This window comes from Macrobrachium rosenbergii, chromosome 9, assembly GCF_040412425.1.
Source record: "Macrobrachium rosenbergii isolate ZJJX-2024 chromosome 9, ASM4041242v1, whole genome shotgun sequence".
In the NCBI taxonomy this organism is placed as follows: Eukaryota; Metazoa; Arthropoda; class Malacostraca; order Decapoda; family Palaemonidae; genus Macrobrachium; species Macrobrachium rosenbergii.
This window is the reverse complement of record NC_089749.1, coordinates 19,049,015-19,070,268: the sequence shown is the minus strand read 5'-3', so window position 1 is coordinate 19,070,268 and position 21,254 is coordinate 19,049,015. Positions and strand designations below refer to the sequence as shown.

At 36.0% G+C, this 21,254-nt stretch overlaps 2 protein-coding genes across 3 annotated transcripts in view; one reads left to right on the top strand and one right to left on the bottom strand.

Moving 5' to 3' along the window:
• Tg (Transglutaminase) overlaps positions 1-11,400 on the top strand; it is a 59,940-nt gene extending 48,540 nt beyond the window's left edge. For both annotated transcript variants that reach the window (XM_067108481.1, XM_067108480.1), the window contains 9 exons: positions 82-499; positions 1,121-1,286; positions 2,670-2,749; positions 3,892-4,036; positions 4,766-4,908; positions 5,312-5,472; positions 6,295-6,434; positions 7,149-7,333; positions 8,409-11,400. In XM_067108481.1, coding sequence (XP_066964582.1) covers positions 82-499; positions 1,121-1,286; positions 2,670-2,749; positions 3,892-4,036; positions 4,766-4,908; positions 5,312-5,472; positions 6,295-6,434; positions 7,149-7,333; positions 8,409-8,596 — 1,626 coding nt within the window. In that variant the 3' untranslated portion in view covers positions 8,597-11,400. The remainder of the gene's footprint in view (positions 1-81; positions 500-1,120; positions 1,287-2,669; positions 2,750-3,891; positions 4,037-4,765; positions 4,909-5,311; positions 5,473-6,294; positions 6,435-7,148; positions 7,334-8,408) is intronic.
• Positions 11,401-13,500: 2,100 nt separating this feature from the next.
• LOC136842085 (secretory immunoglobulin A-binding protein EsiB-like) lies at positions 13,501-21,123 on the bottom strand. The gene is made up of 6 exons (XM_067109468.1): positions 21,078-21,123; positions 17,517-17,660; positions 16,603-16,727; positions 15,724-15,865; positions 15,030-15,162; positions 13,501-14,257 (listed from the first exon to the last, which is right to left on the bottom strand). The coding sequence occupies exons 4-6, from the start codon at positions 15,803-15,805 to the stop codon at positions 14,158-14,160; spliced, it is 315 nt and encodes a 104-aa protein (XP_066965569.1). The 5' UTR covers positions 15,806-15,865; positions 16,603-16,727; positions 17,517-17,660; positions 21,078-21,123; the 3' UTR covers positions 13,501-14,157.
• Between the last annotated feature and the right edge of the window lie 131 nt (positions 21,124-21,254).

Below are 21,254 nucleotides of genomic sequence, written 5' to 3'. Positions count from 1 at the left end.
TTTTCTGAACTTAAAAACTGCTGAATTCTGATTCAAGCTGATATGAAAAACACAACCTGACCCAAACTTGGACACTTCCAGGTCAACTCTCCCGACGACGCAGGCGTCCTGGTGGGCAACTGGTCGGACGACTACTCCGGCGGCACCTCCCCCGTGAAATGGGCCGGCTCCCAGCTGATCTTCCAGGAGTTCTACAAGACCAAGAAGTCGGTGAAGTACGGCCAGTGCTGGGTATTCTCGGGCGTTGTGACCACGGCCTGCAGGGCTCTGGGCATTCCCTGCCGCCCCATCACCAACTTCGAGTCAGCCCACGACACCCACAATTCCCTCACCATCGACTACTTCTTCGACGACGAGGGCAAGGTCATGGAGGAACTCAACTCCGACTCCGTCTGGAACTTCCACGTCTGGAACGAGGTCTGGATGACGAGGGAGGACATCGGGTCGGAGTACAACGGCTGGCAGGTGATCGACGCCACGCCGCAGGAGGAGAGCGATGGTATGGGGCGGCGTCTGCCTTTTTCTTGCTTTCTTATGGACTGTAGGCTGGAAGAGGGCTTTTGGGAGTACTGTTCCTTTGGTCTCTGGATTTGAAATATCTGATTATTTTGATTTATTTCGTTGTTAGCTATGCTGCATATTCAACTTTTAAGTATAGTCGATGGAACCTGTTTGCTGCAAAAATACTGATGCGTTCATGACGCACTGAAAGAAGGTTTTGGATGTATTATTTTTTAAGTACAATAATGCCTTACTTTCTGCTTCCCCCCAAAAATCACTTCTTTACTGATAATTAAAGTCTATTACATTTTGATGTTGGATAAAAGTCAGTTATTAAATCTTGATGGATGAAGTTAGTTACCAAAAATGAGAAATAACTTCCTGTCAAAGTCTGTCGCTGATGAAAAAATATAGATTTTTTTAAAATTACTTTTCCCCTGATTTCAAAAGCACGATTTTCTTAAACACTTTACAATTCCAAAACATTTTTCAAATCACTTTCCACTGGAAAAATCAGGATACAAAAAGAAAAGAATGAGGAAAATCTCCTGTGGCGAGGAGATCGTGTTGATATGTAATCCCTTTTGCCAGTCAGTTTAAATTCCTAATCTCCCCATAGGTCAATACCGATGCGGTCCAGCTCCTCTGGCAGCCATCAAGAAGGGCGAGATCAAACGTCCTTATGACGTGCCGTTCGTCTTTGCCGAAGTCAACGCCGATAAGCTGTTCTGGAAGTACAGGGGCCCTTGTCAACCTATGAAGTTGCTCGGAAAGAAGACCGGAGGGTGAGTTTGTCTAATTATAATGACAGGAGGTGCTTGATACATGCACTTTACACACACACACACACACACACACACACACACATATATATGCATGTGTATATATATACATATATTTATATATACCTAATGTATATAAACATATATATATATATATATATATATATATATATATATATATATATATATATATATATATATACATACATACAGTATATACATGAATATATGTTTATATACATTAGGTATATATAAATATATGTATATATATACATGAATATGTTTATATATATTACGTATATATATATATAATATATATATATATATATATATATATATATATATATATATATATATATATATATATATATATGTATATATACAGTACATATGTATATTATATATATACACAATTATAAAGTGTCGTTTGTGGATGCTTTTCCCATAGTAGACACCATTCATAGCGAGTGAGTCCCTGGTTTCAATGATGGCGGTTCCAAGGTCAAAATCAGCCTCTTACAATTGCATGGTGTTGGGGGACATATCTCATTAATATTCATAATCGATTAGGCGTTGTTTACAGTTATGCCTGTTGCAGGATAGAGACTGGATAACTCCTAACCCTTCTATGTTTCTCGTCGATGATATTTGTCATAAAGACTGAGAAGCGATTGTGTTCGATTTCTGTAAAAAAAAAAAATAATTCTTTTGAAGCTAGAATTTCAAGTCAGTGGCCCCAGTGGGCTTGTTCATCTACTGAATAATAACGATAATATTTTTTTCAGTTCTCTTTATTCTTTTCTAAAGATCACAGAATCTTGGACTTCTCATAACTGAATGAATTACCGATGACTAGGGTTCTGGTAAAATTTCTCTCCATGTATATTTTCTATATCTATATCATTATTAGTAGTACTGTTAATATTAAAAAATAACACTGAAATGGAACAGGCCTATGAGGGAACATAGAGTAGAAAGATATAAATAGATTAGCACGTAATAGATACTTTTATGCAAATTTCTTAAAGATATTCTGAATAAATAAATGTGAACTGAATAGATATAGGTAAAAAAAACATGCAGACAATAAGTAAAAAGCCACAACAAAGTGCTCGTACATGAGACTGTTCCAAAATACAAAAAGATTTGGAGGGGTAGCTTTCGAATCGTTTGCACAACGGTCCTCTTCTGTTGGTTGAAGAGGACCGTTGTGCAAACGGTCGAAAGCTCCTTTTTTTTTTACCTTTTTTGTATTTTGGAAAAATACAGTCGCTCATATACGAGTACATTATTGTGGCTCTTTACTTATTATTTCCGGTCACAGTATAATGATGCACCATAGATGCAAACAATACTTCCATGTCATCACGGTTTTCAATTTTTCAGAATTGGCAATTTCATAAGCACCAAGGCTGTTGGAAAGCACGCGAGGGAAGATGTTACCCACCAATATAAGTTCGCTGAAGGTAAGATAGACTTTAAAGCTCCCATTAAATTACGATTTACACCATAATTCAATAACATAACTTAGATTGAATGCTATAAGAGAGAACCTGTAATCCAATGATTGGAAGCAACGGCTTGAGATAGTAAGGAGGAAAATAGAGAATTTTTAAGCACTGTAGAAGCTGGTAGAAAAGTACAGTTATGGCACACGGATGCAAAACGAATTATAAATGGTTTCTGTTTATAATGGTACAGTTTGCGCACACTGATGCAAGACAAATTGTACAACTGATCTGCACAGAATTGTAAACTCAACGTTAATGTACTCTGATGAATGATAATCTATACAAGCTTTTGCATAGAATGGTACATTACAATTTGTATAGTTAATCTGTACAGAATTGTAAGCTCACCTTTACAATTCTCTGATAAATGATAATCTATACAAGCTTTTGTATAGAATGGTACATTACAATTTGTATACTTAATCTGCGCAGAATTGTAAGCTCACCTTTACAATTCTCTGATAAATGATAATCTCTACAAGCTTTTGTATAGAATGGCACATTACAATTTGTATATTTAATCTGTACAGAACTGTAAGCTCACCTTTACAATTCTCTGATAAATGATAATCTATACAAGCTTTTGTATAGAATAGTACATTACAATTTGTATAGTTAATCTGTACAGAATTGTAAGCTCACCGTTACAGTACGGTACTCTGATAAATTATATTCTATACAAGCTTTTGCATAGAATGGGTCATGACAATTTGTACAGTTAATCTGCAGAATTGTATAAACTCGCCGTTACAGCACTGTGATACATGATAACCTATACAAGCTTTTATACAGAATGGTTCATGACAATTTGTACAGTTGATCTTTACAGAATTGTAAGCTCCCCGTTAGAGTACTTTTGTACAGAATTGTCCATGGTACTAGTATGATATGAACTGTACATGATTTCTGTTAAGTGGTATAGTCATGATATGCTATAATGTGACAAGTAATACAATGTTCTTTCAAATATGGTAAAAGTATGGAACATTATAAGAAGACAAACGATACACGCTTCATGAACATTTCGACAAAGGTTCACGAAACGAAATGTAAACAAATGACAGAAAAGTAAACAAACACTCTTCTTCTTTTGACAGACTCAAGAGAAGAGAGGGACGTCATGCGCAATGCCCTTAGGATGTGCGAGAACACCTTCGCCAGGTACTACCTGAACGAAGACTTGGAGGACATTGAGTTCGACTTCCAGATGAACGACGACATTGTCATTGGGCAGCCCTTCACGTAAGTCTTGCATGTTATTATTATTATTATTATTATTATTATTATTATTATTATTATTATTATTATTATTATTATTATTATTCAGAGTCTTAAGACTGCGTCAAGATACCTGGGTATATGTATCCTGTTTGACTTCAAGAAATCTTTCATGTATATATTGGTCGCAAAACCACTTAAATTAGACTTGAAGAGTTAAGCAGTATTTTTCTTTTTAATGAGCAACCCCATTCAATGGTCCTCCAAAAAATTATTTATTAATTTGCTATACCATACTTAAAGAAATATTAATTGGTAATAGTTATATCACGTAGTATAGTGCAGCCAGTATAGCTTGTCTTTGGATTACCTTGGCTATAATTTAATATGTAAATTTCTATACAAAGGTGACCATAAAATATGTTAGTGCCCCAACTCCTTAATTTCATACACGTAGATGATCATAAAATGCAATTACATTCTTCCTATATTCCAAGTTTCAAGCCTGGGCTGGAAAAATGTCGGTAGGGCGCTCGCCCGGTAGATCTTGTTCTAATTAACAAATAATTATCATTGGCTCTTTCAGGGTCTTAGTGTCCCCCCCCTCCTTAATTTCTTACACGTAGATGATCATAAAATGCAATTACATTCTTCCTATATTCCAAATTTCAAGCCTGGGCTGGAAAAATGTCGGTAGACGCCGCTCCAGATCATGCGTTCTAATTAACAAATAATTATCATTGGCTCTTTCAGGGTCACCGTAATCATCGAGAACAAGAGCGACAAGGACTACGACGTGGAGGTCGTCCTCAGGTCTGACACCATGCGGTACACGGGAGCCGTCAAGGATCTGGTCAAGAAGCACAAGCAAGACGTGGCCATGAAGGCTCACAGCAGTGAGTATTTCAGTGCCGGGTGCAGTCTCTTTGTTTCTGACATCCGATTTTCTTCCTTGTTAATTAATCTTCCTGCAGGATGAGATGTCCTTAATTTTTCTACCATCTGGGTTTCTTTTTTTGGAAAAGATTTCAAAATCGATTTGCTTAGAGTTTTGGTTTTTACACTAAAAGGCCAGAATGATCTGATGAACATTTATCTCGGCCATTTTAATAGAAATAAAATAAGAATGAGTTCAGTGGCGCTTATTTACTTATTTCATATTTTCGTCTTCTCTGGTCTCCACATTTCTCATCTGTGTAAATTAGCTTTGAAAAATATTCTTGCTCTTTTTTTCCTGTCTTTTTATTTTTAACTTACATAACTGTGATAACTTCTAATGCCTTCTTTGATCCATTGCAGAGGAAAGGATTGCCATGGAAGTGACGTTTGCTGAGTACTACGAAAAACTGGTCACCCAGTGTGCCTTCAACCTTGCTTGCCTCTGTAAAGTCAAGCAGACTGAATTTGAGTACTTTGCTCAAGATGATTTCCGTGTCAGAAAGCCAGACATCAAGATTGAGGTGAGTTTTGCCAAAGTATGAGCTACTGTTTTACTTTCATAAGTTGAATTTTGTTGCTATAAACTTAATAAAATCCTAGAGATAGAGAAGAGCAGGTCGTGGTTAATTTTATCGTTATTTAGAAGACATAAAAAAGAGTATCTTAACGAAAGAAAATTGAATCTTATATTTTGACTACATGTGAATCTGTAAAAGAAAAATGTGATTGAAGTTAATTTTGAAATAACGATTATTAAAGTTTTACAGAATCTAACAAGTATTTTTTTAGTTTCTCAAGTTGAATCTTTCATCTTTTCAATTACCAAAATGTTTGATATCACATTTCTGACGTCGGTTCTTAACAGGATTTGCAAATGTCAAAAGTTACATCATAAACTCCACTCGTGAACAGCCGCGAGATTCACTTTCTTAATTTAGTTTTACCTGTATTTCTGTAATCACCAGGTATTGGTAGAGCGATTAGCACTTCCGTAGCACATAAAAAAATTCTGCAATTTTAGATTGGACTACGTCGTGAACTTTTTAAAAGGCATATTATTTTTATTAAACATCCTCTGTTTTAACAAGAGAATATTACTTCTAATAACAAAATAATTTGCTATTCTGATTACGCACTCAAATCATATTTGACCCTCTAATACCTCACAGTAAAGTCGGCTAAATTTTATGAGTTGAATCTTAGATTATTTCCATTGCTTATCAGTACACACTGGATGTCATTGTACAGTACATTATGAGCTTTTACGAGAAATCAGCTCATTTAATTTCATACTTTTTTCATGAACTGTCACTACATTCGGTTCTTCTTTCCCAAAATTCTAGTGTCCGGGCGAACTCACGGTCAAGCGGGAAGCAAAATGCAGAGCCAGCTTCAAGAACCCTCTTCCCATCGCCCTCACAAAGGGTCGGTTCATGATCCAGGGAGGTGGCCTCACTAAGGTCCAGTTCATCAATTTGAAGGAGTAAGTTCCAGCACGGTTTTCATCAGATCTATGTGAATGTAACTATCTTCATTGAGATGGCTAAGTGAGCTAGCGCTAGGCTGCTGCGCTTCACGACTGGTCTAAATCTTGGAGTGGAGTGACAGTGTCTTCTTACTATTCCCAGAGTTTATGTCGGAAACCACATGCAGAAGTATACTATACACAAAAGTATAAAGGTATCGAGAAGTTCGGAGTTAATTACATGTGGCTGCTATATTCATATATCTTCACTCGGTGTTATTTTTGGTGGTTAATGAATTAATTGATATGTGAAAACACTGAGTAAATGGACGTATCATGCCACGAAAGCTTCATTTATTTCAGACCGGTGCCTTTGATTCGTTGTCTATTTATCACGAATTTGTTTCTCTAGTCCTAATATCACAGCTATTTATATCAAGGATGTTTCTGTTGCGGTATATTTCTGTATTGTCTCTTGTTTCCTCAATATGTTATCAAGAGTGTTTGTAAATACTCCTACTGCCTTCATTATGATCTGAACTGCCTGCAGCAGTATAAAGGTTACATTTCATAATCTCAAGTTCCTCTGTAATGGCTTAAGCTACCTATTTAATCACAAATGTATTTTATGTAGGTAGACCTTTCGATCCTTCTTAAAACCCCAAGGCATGCTCACGTAAAGGAATTACGATTCTAAATTTCCCTCTAACATCCCACTTCTCTTCTGAACAGGGCAGTTCCCGTGGGAGGTGAAGCAGCCTGCGATTTCACCATAACTCCCACCATCAAGGGTGAGAAATCCATCAGCATTATCTTCGACTCCCGTCAGCTGGAAGACGTGGACGGCATGTTGACAGTCCAAGTGTCTCCTGCGCTGGAACCAGAGACCGTTCCAGCCACCAACGGCACAGACCATCGTAAGTTGACGCTTTGCCGTGACTCCTGACTTTTGTAGGTGCTGTTTACTGATAAGTATCAGGCTTCTGAGAAGTAGAAAAGTCCGTTAAGTAACAAATACTTTGTAATAAAAAGCCTGCACTTGAATATTTTCAAGATGTACAGATAACAGTATTTCCACTTAGCTCATAACTTAACCAGCCCGTACTTTGCACTCAACATTCACTTTAAGAGATTCATCTAAAAATGTATCACATCTCAAATGGTAGCATAGGAGAAAGTATACAATCATAATACAGTGACTGATAAGTACAAAAAGTCGGCTAAGTTGAGGTCCATTAAGCTGAGTTGCTACTCTATTTCACTCTAAGTTTCCATTGTAGAAAATTGATGCTGGAGATGAGTTAAGGTTGTATGCTAGAAACGTCTTCTCTGGCATCTTTTAGCGTCTTGTTGCTAAAATATTATATACCAGGTAGTACAGTATCTAGTTCATATTAGTGCAGAATTGAAGTGAGGGTGTTTATAGATAAACGCAAACGTGCATTTTCAGTTTTACCACCAGTACTGATAAATCTTGGGTCAATTTTGGCAGCAAGATGTTTAGAGATCATATAAAATTGACCTGAAGTCTTTAGGGTTTAAATCCCAACCTATAATCTTATTTGGTATTCTGTTTATTAATTTCTATATTTATACAGTGATTTATCAAAATATTATTTTTCATTTGCTTTAAAATGGAAATAGGCTCGAAAAGTCTCCCAAGCGAGATCAGAAACATTTTCTGTACATTCGTGGTGTATATACCTAAATAGCATGCTGTTAGTCGAAAATTTATTCAGACCTTCCAATTTGTGTATTTTCAATTTGTAATTATTACTTCCGCGTTTTTTCATTCACAGTATTCTCTGTGCTTATTTTACAAGAACTTAGTTATAATAAAATTTCCTTTGGAATAGGATTGTCATACATTTTCAAATGCAATACTTTTTATACATTTTCCCTGACAGTACAGTGCTTATTTTAATATCATATTACTATAAACAAATTCTGTTTCAATTATAATAACCCTTCTTCACGCTTCTTCATTGACAGCTGTCAACGGCGACGCGGCAACGACTACCGTTGCCGGAGGTCTCTCCAGAAGAAGAAGTCACCGAGGAGGCGTAGAGAGAGTGTGGTACCTTCTTCTGAAGCTGGTGGTCTTCCAAAAGTTTTTTTTTATATATATATTTCACGACAGAGTCAACAGAAAAAACTGTGAATGGCAGTGCCAAAAGTGATAGCAGCTAGTGTGCTTATTTATGCGAGGCGTATTTTTGTAAAAAAAAATAAAAAACTTATTTCTATGAATGATCAGTATTTGACAATTACGAAAACGACAAAAGGTTATTTTTTGTTGAGTGTACCTTCTATCGCATAGATGCTCCATACTTTTAGCTACTCTACGTGACTCGTTTTCTGTAATTGCTAGAAAATGATAGACAATTTCTAGGTCTTTTTATTCAGTCACATTCTGACTGGAAGGGTAATGTTACCAAGGGTTACGTCAATGTACTTTATTCGACTTTTCATTGTGGTACTTTACAGTACACAAATCATGGTGTCTTTTTACTATGCTTTTGTTACGGAGGCTTATCCGTATGATGTTTGTTACCTGTATTTAACATCGTGAATTGTGTAGTAAGTTAGAGCTAACGTATAATATTGATAGGAGTTTGTAAACATGTTTTGACCCGTGTTATATGCTTCGCGACTTAGGAAGCGACTGAGCTGTCTTTTACAAATATGCTAAGTCATAAATCAAATGGTATATACACATATATACACTTATAGGCTGATTTTTAAAGTTTTACTCATATCTACTAATTGAATAGTAGTGATAAGCACGAAATAAACTGCGCAGTATTGAAGTATTATTATAGATATAAAAGGCAGCTGGTACGCTGCTGGCATGAACAAATACTAGGATGGTCCCTGTGCAGACCAGACCGAGGATCAGCTATACTTGTCTTAGTCGCAAATATATGAATATGCTTCTATACTTATATATCCTTATTTTGCTAGAATTCAAGGTGACTGAGTAGAATAAGGCCCTTTTTTTAAACTTAATCTATAACATACTTGAATTTAGAAAAATAGAATGTGTTGGGCTATTTTGTGTTTATTTGTGATTTGAACTCGTGAGGAAACGTGATGGATGGTAATTGACATTTAGAACCTGCATTTATTACCTGTGTTGATGCATGATGTAGTATAATGAGCTTTGCTGTCTCAACAGTCATGGAAAAACAAATGTCATGTCTGGTGGAATCAGGCAACTGCTTTGCTTATCTCGTCCCGAAGTTATGAAGCCCTAGTAAGGTATTCATTTTTCCTCTTTAGTTTTATAAGATGTCTTTTCTAGACTGAATGGTACTTTGTCGATTCAAGGTGACTTCATGAATTATGACTGATGTATATTATTAGAGTGAAAGAGAAGGAATGTGTAATGAGGTTTCTCCGTTTGAATTTAATTTGAATTCGTTTGAATTTGAGTTGAATTTTGATGCTCATATCTGATTCTCATTGAATGCATGGTGTGCTTCTGTTGTGATTTAGACGTTCGTATTTTGACAATCGTTTTCATTTACAGTGTAAGATATTTTTTCCGTTGTTTTTTCTTAGTTGTAGTACGTCAGTGTTAAGTTTATTTTAGGTCTTAAGGGAATTTTGAAGAAAAATGTTGACTGAATGCGAGGAAAATGTGCATTTTTATTATTTTCATTATTTGAATTTATTTACACAGTTAACAAATGACTTACACAGTTTTATGCTGCACCTTCTTTAGGGTACATGTGTTCTCATCGTAGCATCTTCAGAGTATTTTGTTAGGATACTGTTTTTAGATTTGTCAAGGTAATAGACTTTAGATATTGTATTGCGTTAACCATTGATAGTAAGCATCGACGAGTGAAGTCAAGTAACTCAGAACTTCATAAAGATATGATATTTTTTATAAATAACTCAAGTTTTCACTAGGGCACATGACATATGGATATCAAAACTGAAAATATCTTAGCCTACACAAAATGACACTTTGTGTGGTCAATAGCAATTCTATTATTACTTTTACTTGAATATCCATCGATTATTTTATTTCTCTGGGAAATTTTATTTTTGATATTAAAGGAAAATCGTGGCCTAGAAGTCGCTGGCTCTCTATAATAAACGGAATCCATCTTTTTTGGCGTTGCTGTCCGTTTGGGTGCTATTTTCACAAACTCGAAACCTGATTGAGTATGAGCTTTAAAAAAATGGGAAATTTTTTTTACATTATCATGTATCATTGTAGTTTAGGAATATCTCGTTTTATTACAAATACATACACACACATATGGGCCTATATATATACAGTATATAGCCTATATGTATATATATACATACATACATACATACATACATACATATACATGTACACTGTGCAGCGCATAGTTATCTTTGTTAAAGTTTTACTACTAAGAATCTTGATAGATAAACACTGAATTCCAGTGTAAAGATCTGAATCAGGTTTTATCAATTCAAAAACTAATAAAAGAATTCTCATAGCTGTCTTCGAACAAACATATTATTGTCAGGTATTAGGCAATCAGTCCTTTTCTAATGACTGATTGTTTTGTACCAAATTTATATAGATACTTGTGTCAAGGTATCTTAATAATAAGTTAAGCATGTTTTTTTTTATATTATGCTTGTGAGATTGCATGTTTGAAATAATTTTTTTTTATAAATGATGTGAAATCCCACTCAACTGAATGTAAATGGTATGAATGTTTCTTCATGTAACTGTGTATGTTGTAAAATCACTTCTCCATGTAACCATAAATTATGTGAAATCATTTTTCACTCAGCAATAGATATTGTGAAATGTTTTCGACGTGTGAAGTTATTTTTCCACGTGGCTGCAGATGAGGTGAAATCTCTCTTTCATGCGACTGTAAAGGATGTGAAAGTCCTTTTATCTGTAAAAGTAAATGATGTGAAATCATCTTTTAATGTGATTCTAATTGATGTCAAAATAACTTTTTGTAATAAATGACCGATGTTCTTCTTCTCTTTTATTTTCCCTCTTTTGTAAATGGATGGAGAAACACAAATTGAACTTCAGGTAACAATGAATAATGAGCTCACATTTTCATCTCTATTTATGAAACTTTTTAGCAAACCTTCAGCTTCAGGTATTCAGCAATTATTGAAAGGATGAGGTTGTTAGCCCCATCTCCTATCCTATGGAAGGCTTAGCAGGATAGATTATATATATATATATATATATATATATATATATATATATATATATATGTATATATATATATAATGTATATAATGTACAGGTTTCTTACTCCTTATATGTATACATATGAATCCAGAGCCATCTATTAGTGATATTTTTCTCTACTGTATTCTGTCACTGGTAGTTTAACCTTCTCAGCAAAGTTGTTCACCCATGGACAATTTACTTCTGCACAGATTTACTACAGCTGCAGGAGAGAGTCCTCTTTCAGAATCCTCTATCTACTACACAATAGTACTGCATTTTGTAATGTAAGTCAGTGCATTTTGACTTTTAAATATTTTGTGTCCATTTCGTGTTTTTCTACGCAGGCTAATTGTTTAAATGTATTTCGTTAAGAGTGACTTTTGACTGGCGTATCCCTAAGGGGGCAGTGCCGTCAATGTATCTCATGCGGTGCACTGTAGGCATTACTTGAAGTTCTTTGCAGCGTCCCTTCGGTCCCTAGCTGCAACCCCTTTCATTCCGTTTACTCTCTCTCCGTTCATATTCTCTTTCATATATCTTTATTTCCACCCTCTCTTATCAATTGCTTCATAGGGCAACTGCGAGGTTATCCCCCCTGTTACACCCTTCAGACTTTTCTACCCTTAATTTCCCTTTGAGCGCTGAATGAACTCAGAGATCCCAGTGCTTGGCCTTTGGCCTAAATTTGATATTCCATTCCATTCCTTGATTCGGGATTTATTTACAGATATTTCGCTCATTTTTGGCAAAGAGTATACAATACGGATTTTTTTTTTTTTTTGAGCTATCTGTCGACAGTGGGCTATCATTGACTGCCTGTTTCAGCTAAGTATCAAGTCTCTGTCTCTTCCCACACGTCTGGATGGGGAAAGAGACAGACCCGATACTTTGCTGAATTAAAAAAGTCAATGATAAAATCACCGTCGATGCAGATAGCTCAAAAAAATTGAAAAAAAAAAATCCATATCAGACACTTTGCCAAAAAAAGGGACGAAATATTCAAATAAATCCCGAATCAAGGCATGGAATGGAATATAAAATTTAGGCCAAAGGTTGTTTTTTACTGTGCTGGAACAGGCTAAGCACATACTTGACACATAATAATATCAATAATATTTATGTATGGACTTCAAAGTCTAATGGTTATGACACTCACTTCAGTAGTGAGGTAGGCCATGGTTTGAATCCTGGGCGAGGACGGGGCGATTTTAACATGTTTCAATAGCACCTAGACTACTTCTGTTGAGCTAAGCATTTATCTACTATAAGTATCTGGGACTAGCATTTTATTGCTATGGTGAAGTGTAATGTAATATTATAATGATCTTTGCTTTTGTCAAAAATAAGTTCTCACCTTTGTCTTCATTTATATAATAACTAGTTCACCAATACCGTCACAAATTGACAATAAAATTGTTTAGAAGCGGGAAATCTCAACCATAGGGACGTAACGTACCGTCCTGGAACTCAGACTAAAGCACCTTCATCCGCACGCTTGTATAATGGCCAGTGGTGAAAATTGACGGCCACGGGTCGAACGACGGCAAATCTAAAGAGGAAAAATAACCAAATATAACCATATGGATGGATACACACTGGGTTTTATAACATGAAGATAGTAATTTATTTATTAATTTTCTATTACCGCAGAAAGTACACAACAAATATAGATGAAGTTATTCCAATGAAAGACTTTATCTCTTCTCGTGTATTCATTTCTAGCATCGTTCACCCTTGATGCTGTAAGATCAGCTACTCTTGTTTTCACTAAAGAAAAGAAACGCTTAAAGGTTTTGAAAATGATAAACTCAAATAATTATCAGCTACTCTTGATTTCACTAAAGAAAAGAAACACTTAAAAAGGTTTTGAAAATGATAAACTCAAACCTCTGCTTCGGTCCGCACTTTATTGTACTATGCTATTCTAGTTAACGTTTATATTTTTGTTTCATGTTGTATTTCAAGTTACGTGAAGTTACAATATGAACATCAAAAATCTATTATTAGTAAAAAGGTGAATGTCTTCAGAGTGACACACTTATCTTACATGAATAAAGGTCTTCAAAAAATATAATCTTTGGTCTCAGGAGTGAATATTATGTAGCATAGAAAATCAAATGACATTGCATGGCACACTGAATAATTAGCACACGTGTAAGGACAACATTCTTCTATAAATTTTTCCCATTTAGCGTTTATATAATAAATATTCTAACAATATTTTTATGGACGATGAGTTAGCTGTGATGACCTGTGTGAAAGGTCCCATAGATGATTCAAGTTTGTTTTGGATTAGACGATCATAGATGCTGACATGATAAGCCATGTAAAATGTCCTATAGAAGATTAGGCCTAGGTGTAAATAGACAATCCTAGACGTCTGACTTCATGAAGCATGAGAAACGTCCCATAGAAGAGTAGATCTGGACGTGGACTATACATCACATGGATTTTGTAAACAGCAATGGGAGACGTTCCATAGACGATTTATTTATATCTTTGTGAAGATGATCGTAGACGGACGATAGGACTAGTTCGACCACTGCCTCAAATGTCGCAGTGGCCCCGGGAGCACACTCTTTCCAACACATCAACAGCTTCTGGTACACCGTTAGAGGCCGCGTGCTGGATTAGACGGTGAGCCTCACTATGCAGAAGATAATTAGATTATTAATATTTGTTTGGAATATACACTACTAGGATTACTAAGATACCGTTCAGCTATTTCATTTCTAAAAATTGTTTGTTGCCAGGCCTAAATGGTTCGACACAGCATGAAAAATCCTGGCTGGACAATAAACATCCATTAGTTTTTCCATCACTTGTTAAGCTTAATTAACCAGCTACGATGTGAAACGCATCCTGTAAAAGACAGCTAGCTTATTTAACTTGATTATGAATAATTAAAATTATAATTGATAAGAAAAATTACCGGCTATATCATAAAATTTTCAACACAAATGCCATTCCGTTGCTGAATTTTTCTGTAAATTTGTATTTCTATGATCACTAAGCTTAATTAAGCAAACATCCCTTTAGCTTGTAAAGAGTTAAAATACCCTGACGTCTGCTCGAGGACAAGATTTATTTCTCCGAAGAGATATTTTCGAAGCTTCTGTTCTTTGTGACACCATACCAATAAATATCAAGGGTCATTTCTTGATCGGAAGCATAGAATAGTCAGATATGACCAACGTATGGTTCATATAAAAAAAAAAAATATGACAACTGGCATATTGTACTGAGATAGTACTTTAAAAATTCCAGAATTATTTCTGCGTTTTATCTGAATATAAAAATAACTGCAGTATTGACAACTGACGTCAATCTCGTAATGCAAACGTTTCATTTTTATCATCACCTCTAAACTACAAACCAGACATAAACAATAACAAGAACAGAAGACAGAATCTACAAACCCAGGTTCTAGGCCGATCTTGTACCCCTGAAGGTGCCCAACGGCCAAGTTATAGGAGGCGTGGGGATGACCCTGGGCAGCTGCCTTCTTGAACCATTCCATCGCCGCGGTGTGGTTCTTTTCCACGCCTTTTCCTGCGGTGTTTGATAGTGTTTATGACCATTTACGAATACGTCTATTGGAACAGGCGACGAATTATTGTTTTCGTTTGTCGTAGGTAGTTGAAAAGGTGGGGGAGGGTGGGAATAAATGGAAACATTTTGGGATATGTGTCTAGAGGTCTAGCGATTAAATATTATATATATATATATATATATATATATATATATATATATATATATATATATATATATATATATATATATATAAATATATATATATATAGAGGGAAGATATATATATAGAGAAAATATAGCCTATATATATATATATATATAGATATATAAAAGATATATATATAAAAGTTAATAAGTTTTTCAAAAGACTCTCCAGAGAGGGAGTTTACTTGTTCAGAGAATTAAGGGTCAGTTCATAATGAACAAAAGAGGTCAGTAACAGGTCACATTTTAACAAGTTAAAAAGTTTGTCAATTATACGTCCCCAGAAGTGAATGCTCATGAGTCGAAAAATAGTAGAAGTTAACGAAAATATACCAGCATAATTTGTAAAGAGTATCACTTTGATACCCATCTTACCGACGAGGAATTTCTGACCAACAGTCGCCTGGGCCTCTTTGTGTCCGAAATGGGCATAAGCTTTGGTGACGTGGAAATGCATGTGCTCCCCGTAGTACCAAGCATAGTACACCAGGCCAATAGCCGAAGCCACGATCAAAACCTAAGAACAGGGAGGTAAACAGTATTTTATTTTACATCGTTTTTCGTTTACCAAAACTACAAAAACTCTTGTGGGTTGATCAGAGATAGTTATCACCAAAAATGCATTCACAACGATGAAATATGCCTTACAGCATATGTAATTACTTCTGCATTCGAAAATACAGGTTGACTGTTGGGGTTTTTCATTTATTTGTTTGTTGTGATTGCAAGAATATTATGAAAAATTTTTAGTAGGCCTAGTTATTCCTGGTTAAGGAAAGTATGATATATGTAATATTTATCTTTTTCAAATACGGCATAATTTTAAGAAGTTTAGTATAGATCTATATTATTATATTCATGAAATACCATTTTATATTTTGGAAAAGATACGATATAAAACTTCAGAGATATTTAGACAATGCCTTTCAAGGCTAAAACTTGTTCCTAGTCTTAGACCACTATTGATAATCACATGATTAAAGACAAGTTACATGTAAAAATGTTCATGTATCAACAAATATTTTCATCTAATATCTATAAAAACAAAATTTTATAGGTTTTAAAAATATTCAGAAATTTATTTTTATGGACAAAAACTGCATGTAAGACCATTACTAACATTCATACTACTTTTGACAATTCGACCTAATTGCAGTCGAGATTTTCAATTTTATATTGTGCAAAGGCAATTAAGCAAGGCCTTAAAGGCAAAGATATTCTGATATAATTCCTGTATAAAGACGAAAACAATACCTGAAGAAATATGCACAGCCAGGTATCAGGGCGCTTTCTCCTTGCAAGGTACACTTTCCCTCCATAGGGCAGTGAATCGTCCCAATCATCTGGAATGTATCTGGACCCTTTTCCTTTCTTGTCACCTGTGAAGCATGAAGAATATTAAGCTATTTTGAGACATTTCAGTGAATTTGGAAATCATTTTCAAATTACAGTACCATAGTTACCCTTTCCTACCCATGTTGCCACTTTTCACATCGTATTAAGAAAATATCAGACACTTCAGTGAATTTTGAAGTAATTTTCATGATCTTTAATCGTAACAGAAAACACAGTCGTCCAATCTTAGATATACTCTTTGTAGGATAGACGCCCTTTTCCAAGGTCTAAAGAAAAGACATTGTCCCTTACCGAGGTCGAAAGTATAGACATTACGCCTTACCTAGGCCTAAAGAGTAGAGCTCGCCCCTTATTAGAAACTGAGACCGGTTAAAACAAAAAATATTCGTCCTATTTTACAAGATTTCTTTATTTTGCAAGACAGACGTCCCTTACTAAGGTTTAAAGAATAGACATTGCCCCTTACTAAGGTTTAAAGAATAGACATTGCCCCTCACTAAGGTTTAAAGAATAGACATTGCCCCTTACCAAGGTGTAAAGAATAAATAGTGCCCCATACCAAGGTCCAAAGAATAGATAGTGGCCCTTACCAAGGTCTAAAGAATAGACCTTTCCCCTTACCAAGGTTTAAGGAATAGATATTGTCCCTTACCAAGGTCTGAAGAATAACATCGCCCCTGACCTAGGTCTAAATAATATACATTGCCCCTTTACCAATGTCTATTCTTTAGAATAGACATTATCCATTACCAAGTTCTAAAAAATAGACATTGCCCCTTATCAAGGTCTAAAGAACAGATTCCGCTCCTTACCAGACAGCAGAGGCTCTGTCTCGCCCTGCTTTTTGTCCACCTCTTCTGTGGCTGCCGCTGCTGGAGTACGGGTTCGAAGCCTAGCGGTGCCAGGCCGTGGGTTTTACTGTTTAGTCGAGCCCCTAGTTTTCCAACCATGGTGACCTGTAGCAAAATGGGAATATTTGTTGTAACGTGTGCATAAATCTTGTGTAGATAAAGTATAAGACCTGCAGAGTAATGTCCATTTTCGATCAACATTAGGAGAGGGTGGGCAGCAAGATGGAAGAGAGAGAAGGTGAATGGAGGTACAGTCAAAGGAATGAAAGGAGCTGCAGCTAGAGGCCGAGGGGACGCTGCAAAGAACCTTTAAATAATGCCTACAGTGCACCCCGTGAGGTGCACTGACTGTACTAACCCCCTACGGAAGATAAACATTATCGCCCTCTTTCTGACTTACTTATCATCCACTTCCTTCGGTCACTCCTAAGCAGTCTATTGCTCCAATATTCTCAACTCATTTAAGGAAAAATCTTTTGTTTCTGGTTCTCGTCACACTACCTAATAATAATAATAATAATAATAATAATAATAATAATAATAATAATAATAATAAATTTTAGTGTTGTTCATGCATTAGGCCTATAATGGTTCCTGACTTTAGCGACCCAAATGAGGAGGACGTTTACCGGAGAGTTTATCACATATGTTTATCCATTTATCTCGCTAAGCGGCTAAGGGAAGGTCGCTCATTCCTGCAGTTCATTCTTTAGAAGTTGCGCAAAAACAAATAGCGAAACAGGAAGTGACTGGAGCTTTTCTTCTGAATCCTATGTATGTAAGTACGTGACAAATGGTTGTAGTTTCATAAGTTTACAAAGATCAATAAGGCACCCCAACAACCTCTCCACACACATTTATATATGAATGAATTTTTTATCACATCACCGTGATTCATATACAAGCATTAAGCTACAAACGTCCTTTAATATCCATTCGCTCTACCTCCGGAAATAATATATTTTCACATATGTTACCGAAGGGGAATTTTTAGTTGATAATAAGTTCGTCGTCCCGTCGGCTCGAACCAAAGAAGGACAAGAACTCAGGACTACAGTGACGCCTCTAACCCACAAGGCCAACATATATATATATATATATATATATATATATATATATATATATATATATATATATATATATATATATATATATATATATATATATAATTTCCACTAAAAGGGAATACGCTAGATAAACGCAACACGCAAACATCTGAACTCTCATTACCAAACATGGCCTACTGTTTCAATTTCCTTAACTCGGAAATCAACGCAGGTGTTTTCAAGCGCTTCCACTTCTTAGGAACCACTAAATCTCTCTCCCCTCGAGTCTCCCCTCTCCCCTCTGTTTTGCGTGACTTCCCCTCACCCCTCATTCGCGCGTGTTTGCTACCCGTTCCTTAGCAACGGTAATCACAAGAAAGGTGCATCGATTCGACAGGCTCTGGAAGAAGTTGGAAAGTCAGAATGTGTATCTTTTGACCTAAATGGATAGAGAGAGAGAGAGAGAGAGAGAGAGAGAGAGAGAGAGAGAGAGAGAGAGAGAGACTGAACGTCAGAGCTTCATTTGACTAGACGAATAGCGACAATAACAGCTTTACTACAACTTATTATTATTATTATTATTATTATTATTATTATTATTATTATTATTATTATTATTATTATTATTATTATTTATTTGAACACAATTCGTCTATGTGTATGGACTCTCTCTCTCTCTCTCTCTCTCTCTCTCTCTCTCTCTCTCTCTCTCTCTCTCTCTCTCTCTCGTCTTGCAGTCCTCACTGTGAACCATTGCCCTCACACTAAACTCCCAAGGGTCAGTTGTAAGTTTCCATCCACAGCTCTTTGGTGCAAGTATATGCCACAGATGTCCGGTAAGTACAGGTGGTCACTCAAGAACGGAGAAGTTTATTTATACTTCAATAGAAAGACTTGCGTAATCCAGTGGCCGTATCTAGCCCAGGCTAGTTGGAAAGAATGAAAAAAAAAACGCAAGTGGGATTTTATCTCGAATGGAGAGATGGACCACCTCTGGAATTATTGGCCATAGAAATTTGGGGACACTGAAAATGGAAGATGATTCCGGATTTCGAAATTTGATAATTAACGAACCTTGCGGTCAAAGGGTTGTCAGTTACAGAATGGCGACTTTCTTTTTTTTCTCTCTTCCGTTTGTACAACTTTATCTTACATTCGAAATTCTCTCACCAGTCTCTCCACCTTACCTACGATTCTTTTACGTAAATTTAATCCTTATCCAGTAAAAAAATCCTACCAAATTTAGCTACAATTTAGCGATAAAGTACTGTAGAATTTTTCGGCATAAATTTCACAGCGGTAAGGAATGTCCTTGAATGAGCAAGCACACACACACATACCTTGGATTTTAAAGAAGAAGAAGCAAACATTATGGTACACTCATCACTACCAAACCTCATTCAACCGAGAGAGAGAGAGAGAGAGAGAGAGAGAGAGAGAGAGAGAGAGAGAGAGAGAGAGAGAGAGAGAGAGAGATTGACTGTTTTCGTAATTCTCCATCATGCATCAAGTGCCTCGAGTTCCCCTTAAATCTCAGTAACCTCATGATTTATAAACGCCATTTCAAAGCTCTGCGATCACACTAATCAATACGACCGACCATGGACTGACTTTTCGTGAAGGTTATTCCAGGGTATTTTAGGACCATCTCATGCTTTACAGCTTATTGATTGGCCCTCGGAGCCGTGGTGAGTTGTAAGTCTCTAACCTTCTTCATAGCAGCCCACTTTCCGTTAGGCGGCCGTTTAGCAAAATACATAACTTTTAAGTTCGTTGAAGTATCTATATTTTTTGTTGCTTCTAAAGTTTATTTCAGCATTCCATTAGAAAGTAGATAAACAAAACAAGGGACAAATGTGGGGATAAACGGACACATATGAATAGTTTCAAGATAATTGTGATATGACGAATCAACGGGAACGCATTCTTGTACACTTTACAAAGTTCAGATTCGATTCCATTAGGTAAAATAAGATCATCCAGCCCTCAAGATCACTGAACGGAAATTATAATATCATGCTGTTCTTAATTTGAAATATGATGATTAAATCTCGTATGTTACTAACTGCAGTCTTCTCATACTCTTGCTGTCCGTCTGAATGGCAAATTTTTGCATTGCGTAGGCAACCTTACCTATAGATGCGGTATCTAATCGCCTTTAGGCGGACAATCTTACCCTTTGCAATGGAATCTCCTGATTTTCGGTTCTTCCTTTTGAACAACGTTGCTATATACAGATCTGCCCTACTGATAACTCCTCTATCTCCGAAACAGAATCGTTAGACCTATTATAATACTTTTTCTGAATACACAATTACACCATCATCTCACTGCTTGAATGTTCTGATTTTAGGAAACGAAATACAGGAATCATCGAGACTTATTTTTTGCAGAAATAATCGTCAAAGTAGCAAAGGGAACTGAATAAATTCTAATAGACAAGCTCTGATTGCCAGGACAGTAACGTAAGACTTACTTTTCCAGAAGCCTGCTGCCGAAAAACGTGTCAAGGCAACGTCAAGCCAAGAACTAATACCTTCCTCACGTTCGTGCAAGACACCCCCTTCCCCTTCCCCTTCCCCACTTCACTCCCCTTCACCCTCACCCCTTCCACCTTCTTTACTCACTTCTCTCCTTCCTGAATATTCATTCA

Coding starts and splice junctions, on each gene's coding strand:
- LOC136842085 (XM_067109468.1), bottom strand. CDS start 15,805: ATGCATTTCCACGTCACCAAAGCTTATGCCCATTTCGGACACAAAGAG. Junction 15,163..15,723: donor TGGTCAGAAATTCCTCGTCG/GTAAGATGGGTA, acceptor CAAACACCGCAG/GAAAAGGCGTGGAAAAGAAC. Junction 14,258..15,029: donor AAGATCGGCCTAGAACCTGG/GTTTGTAGATTC, acceptor TCTTCTGCATAG/TGAGGCTCACCGTCTAATCC.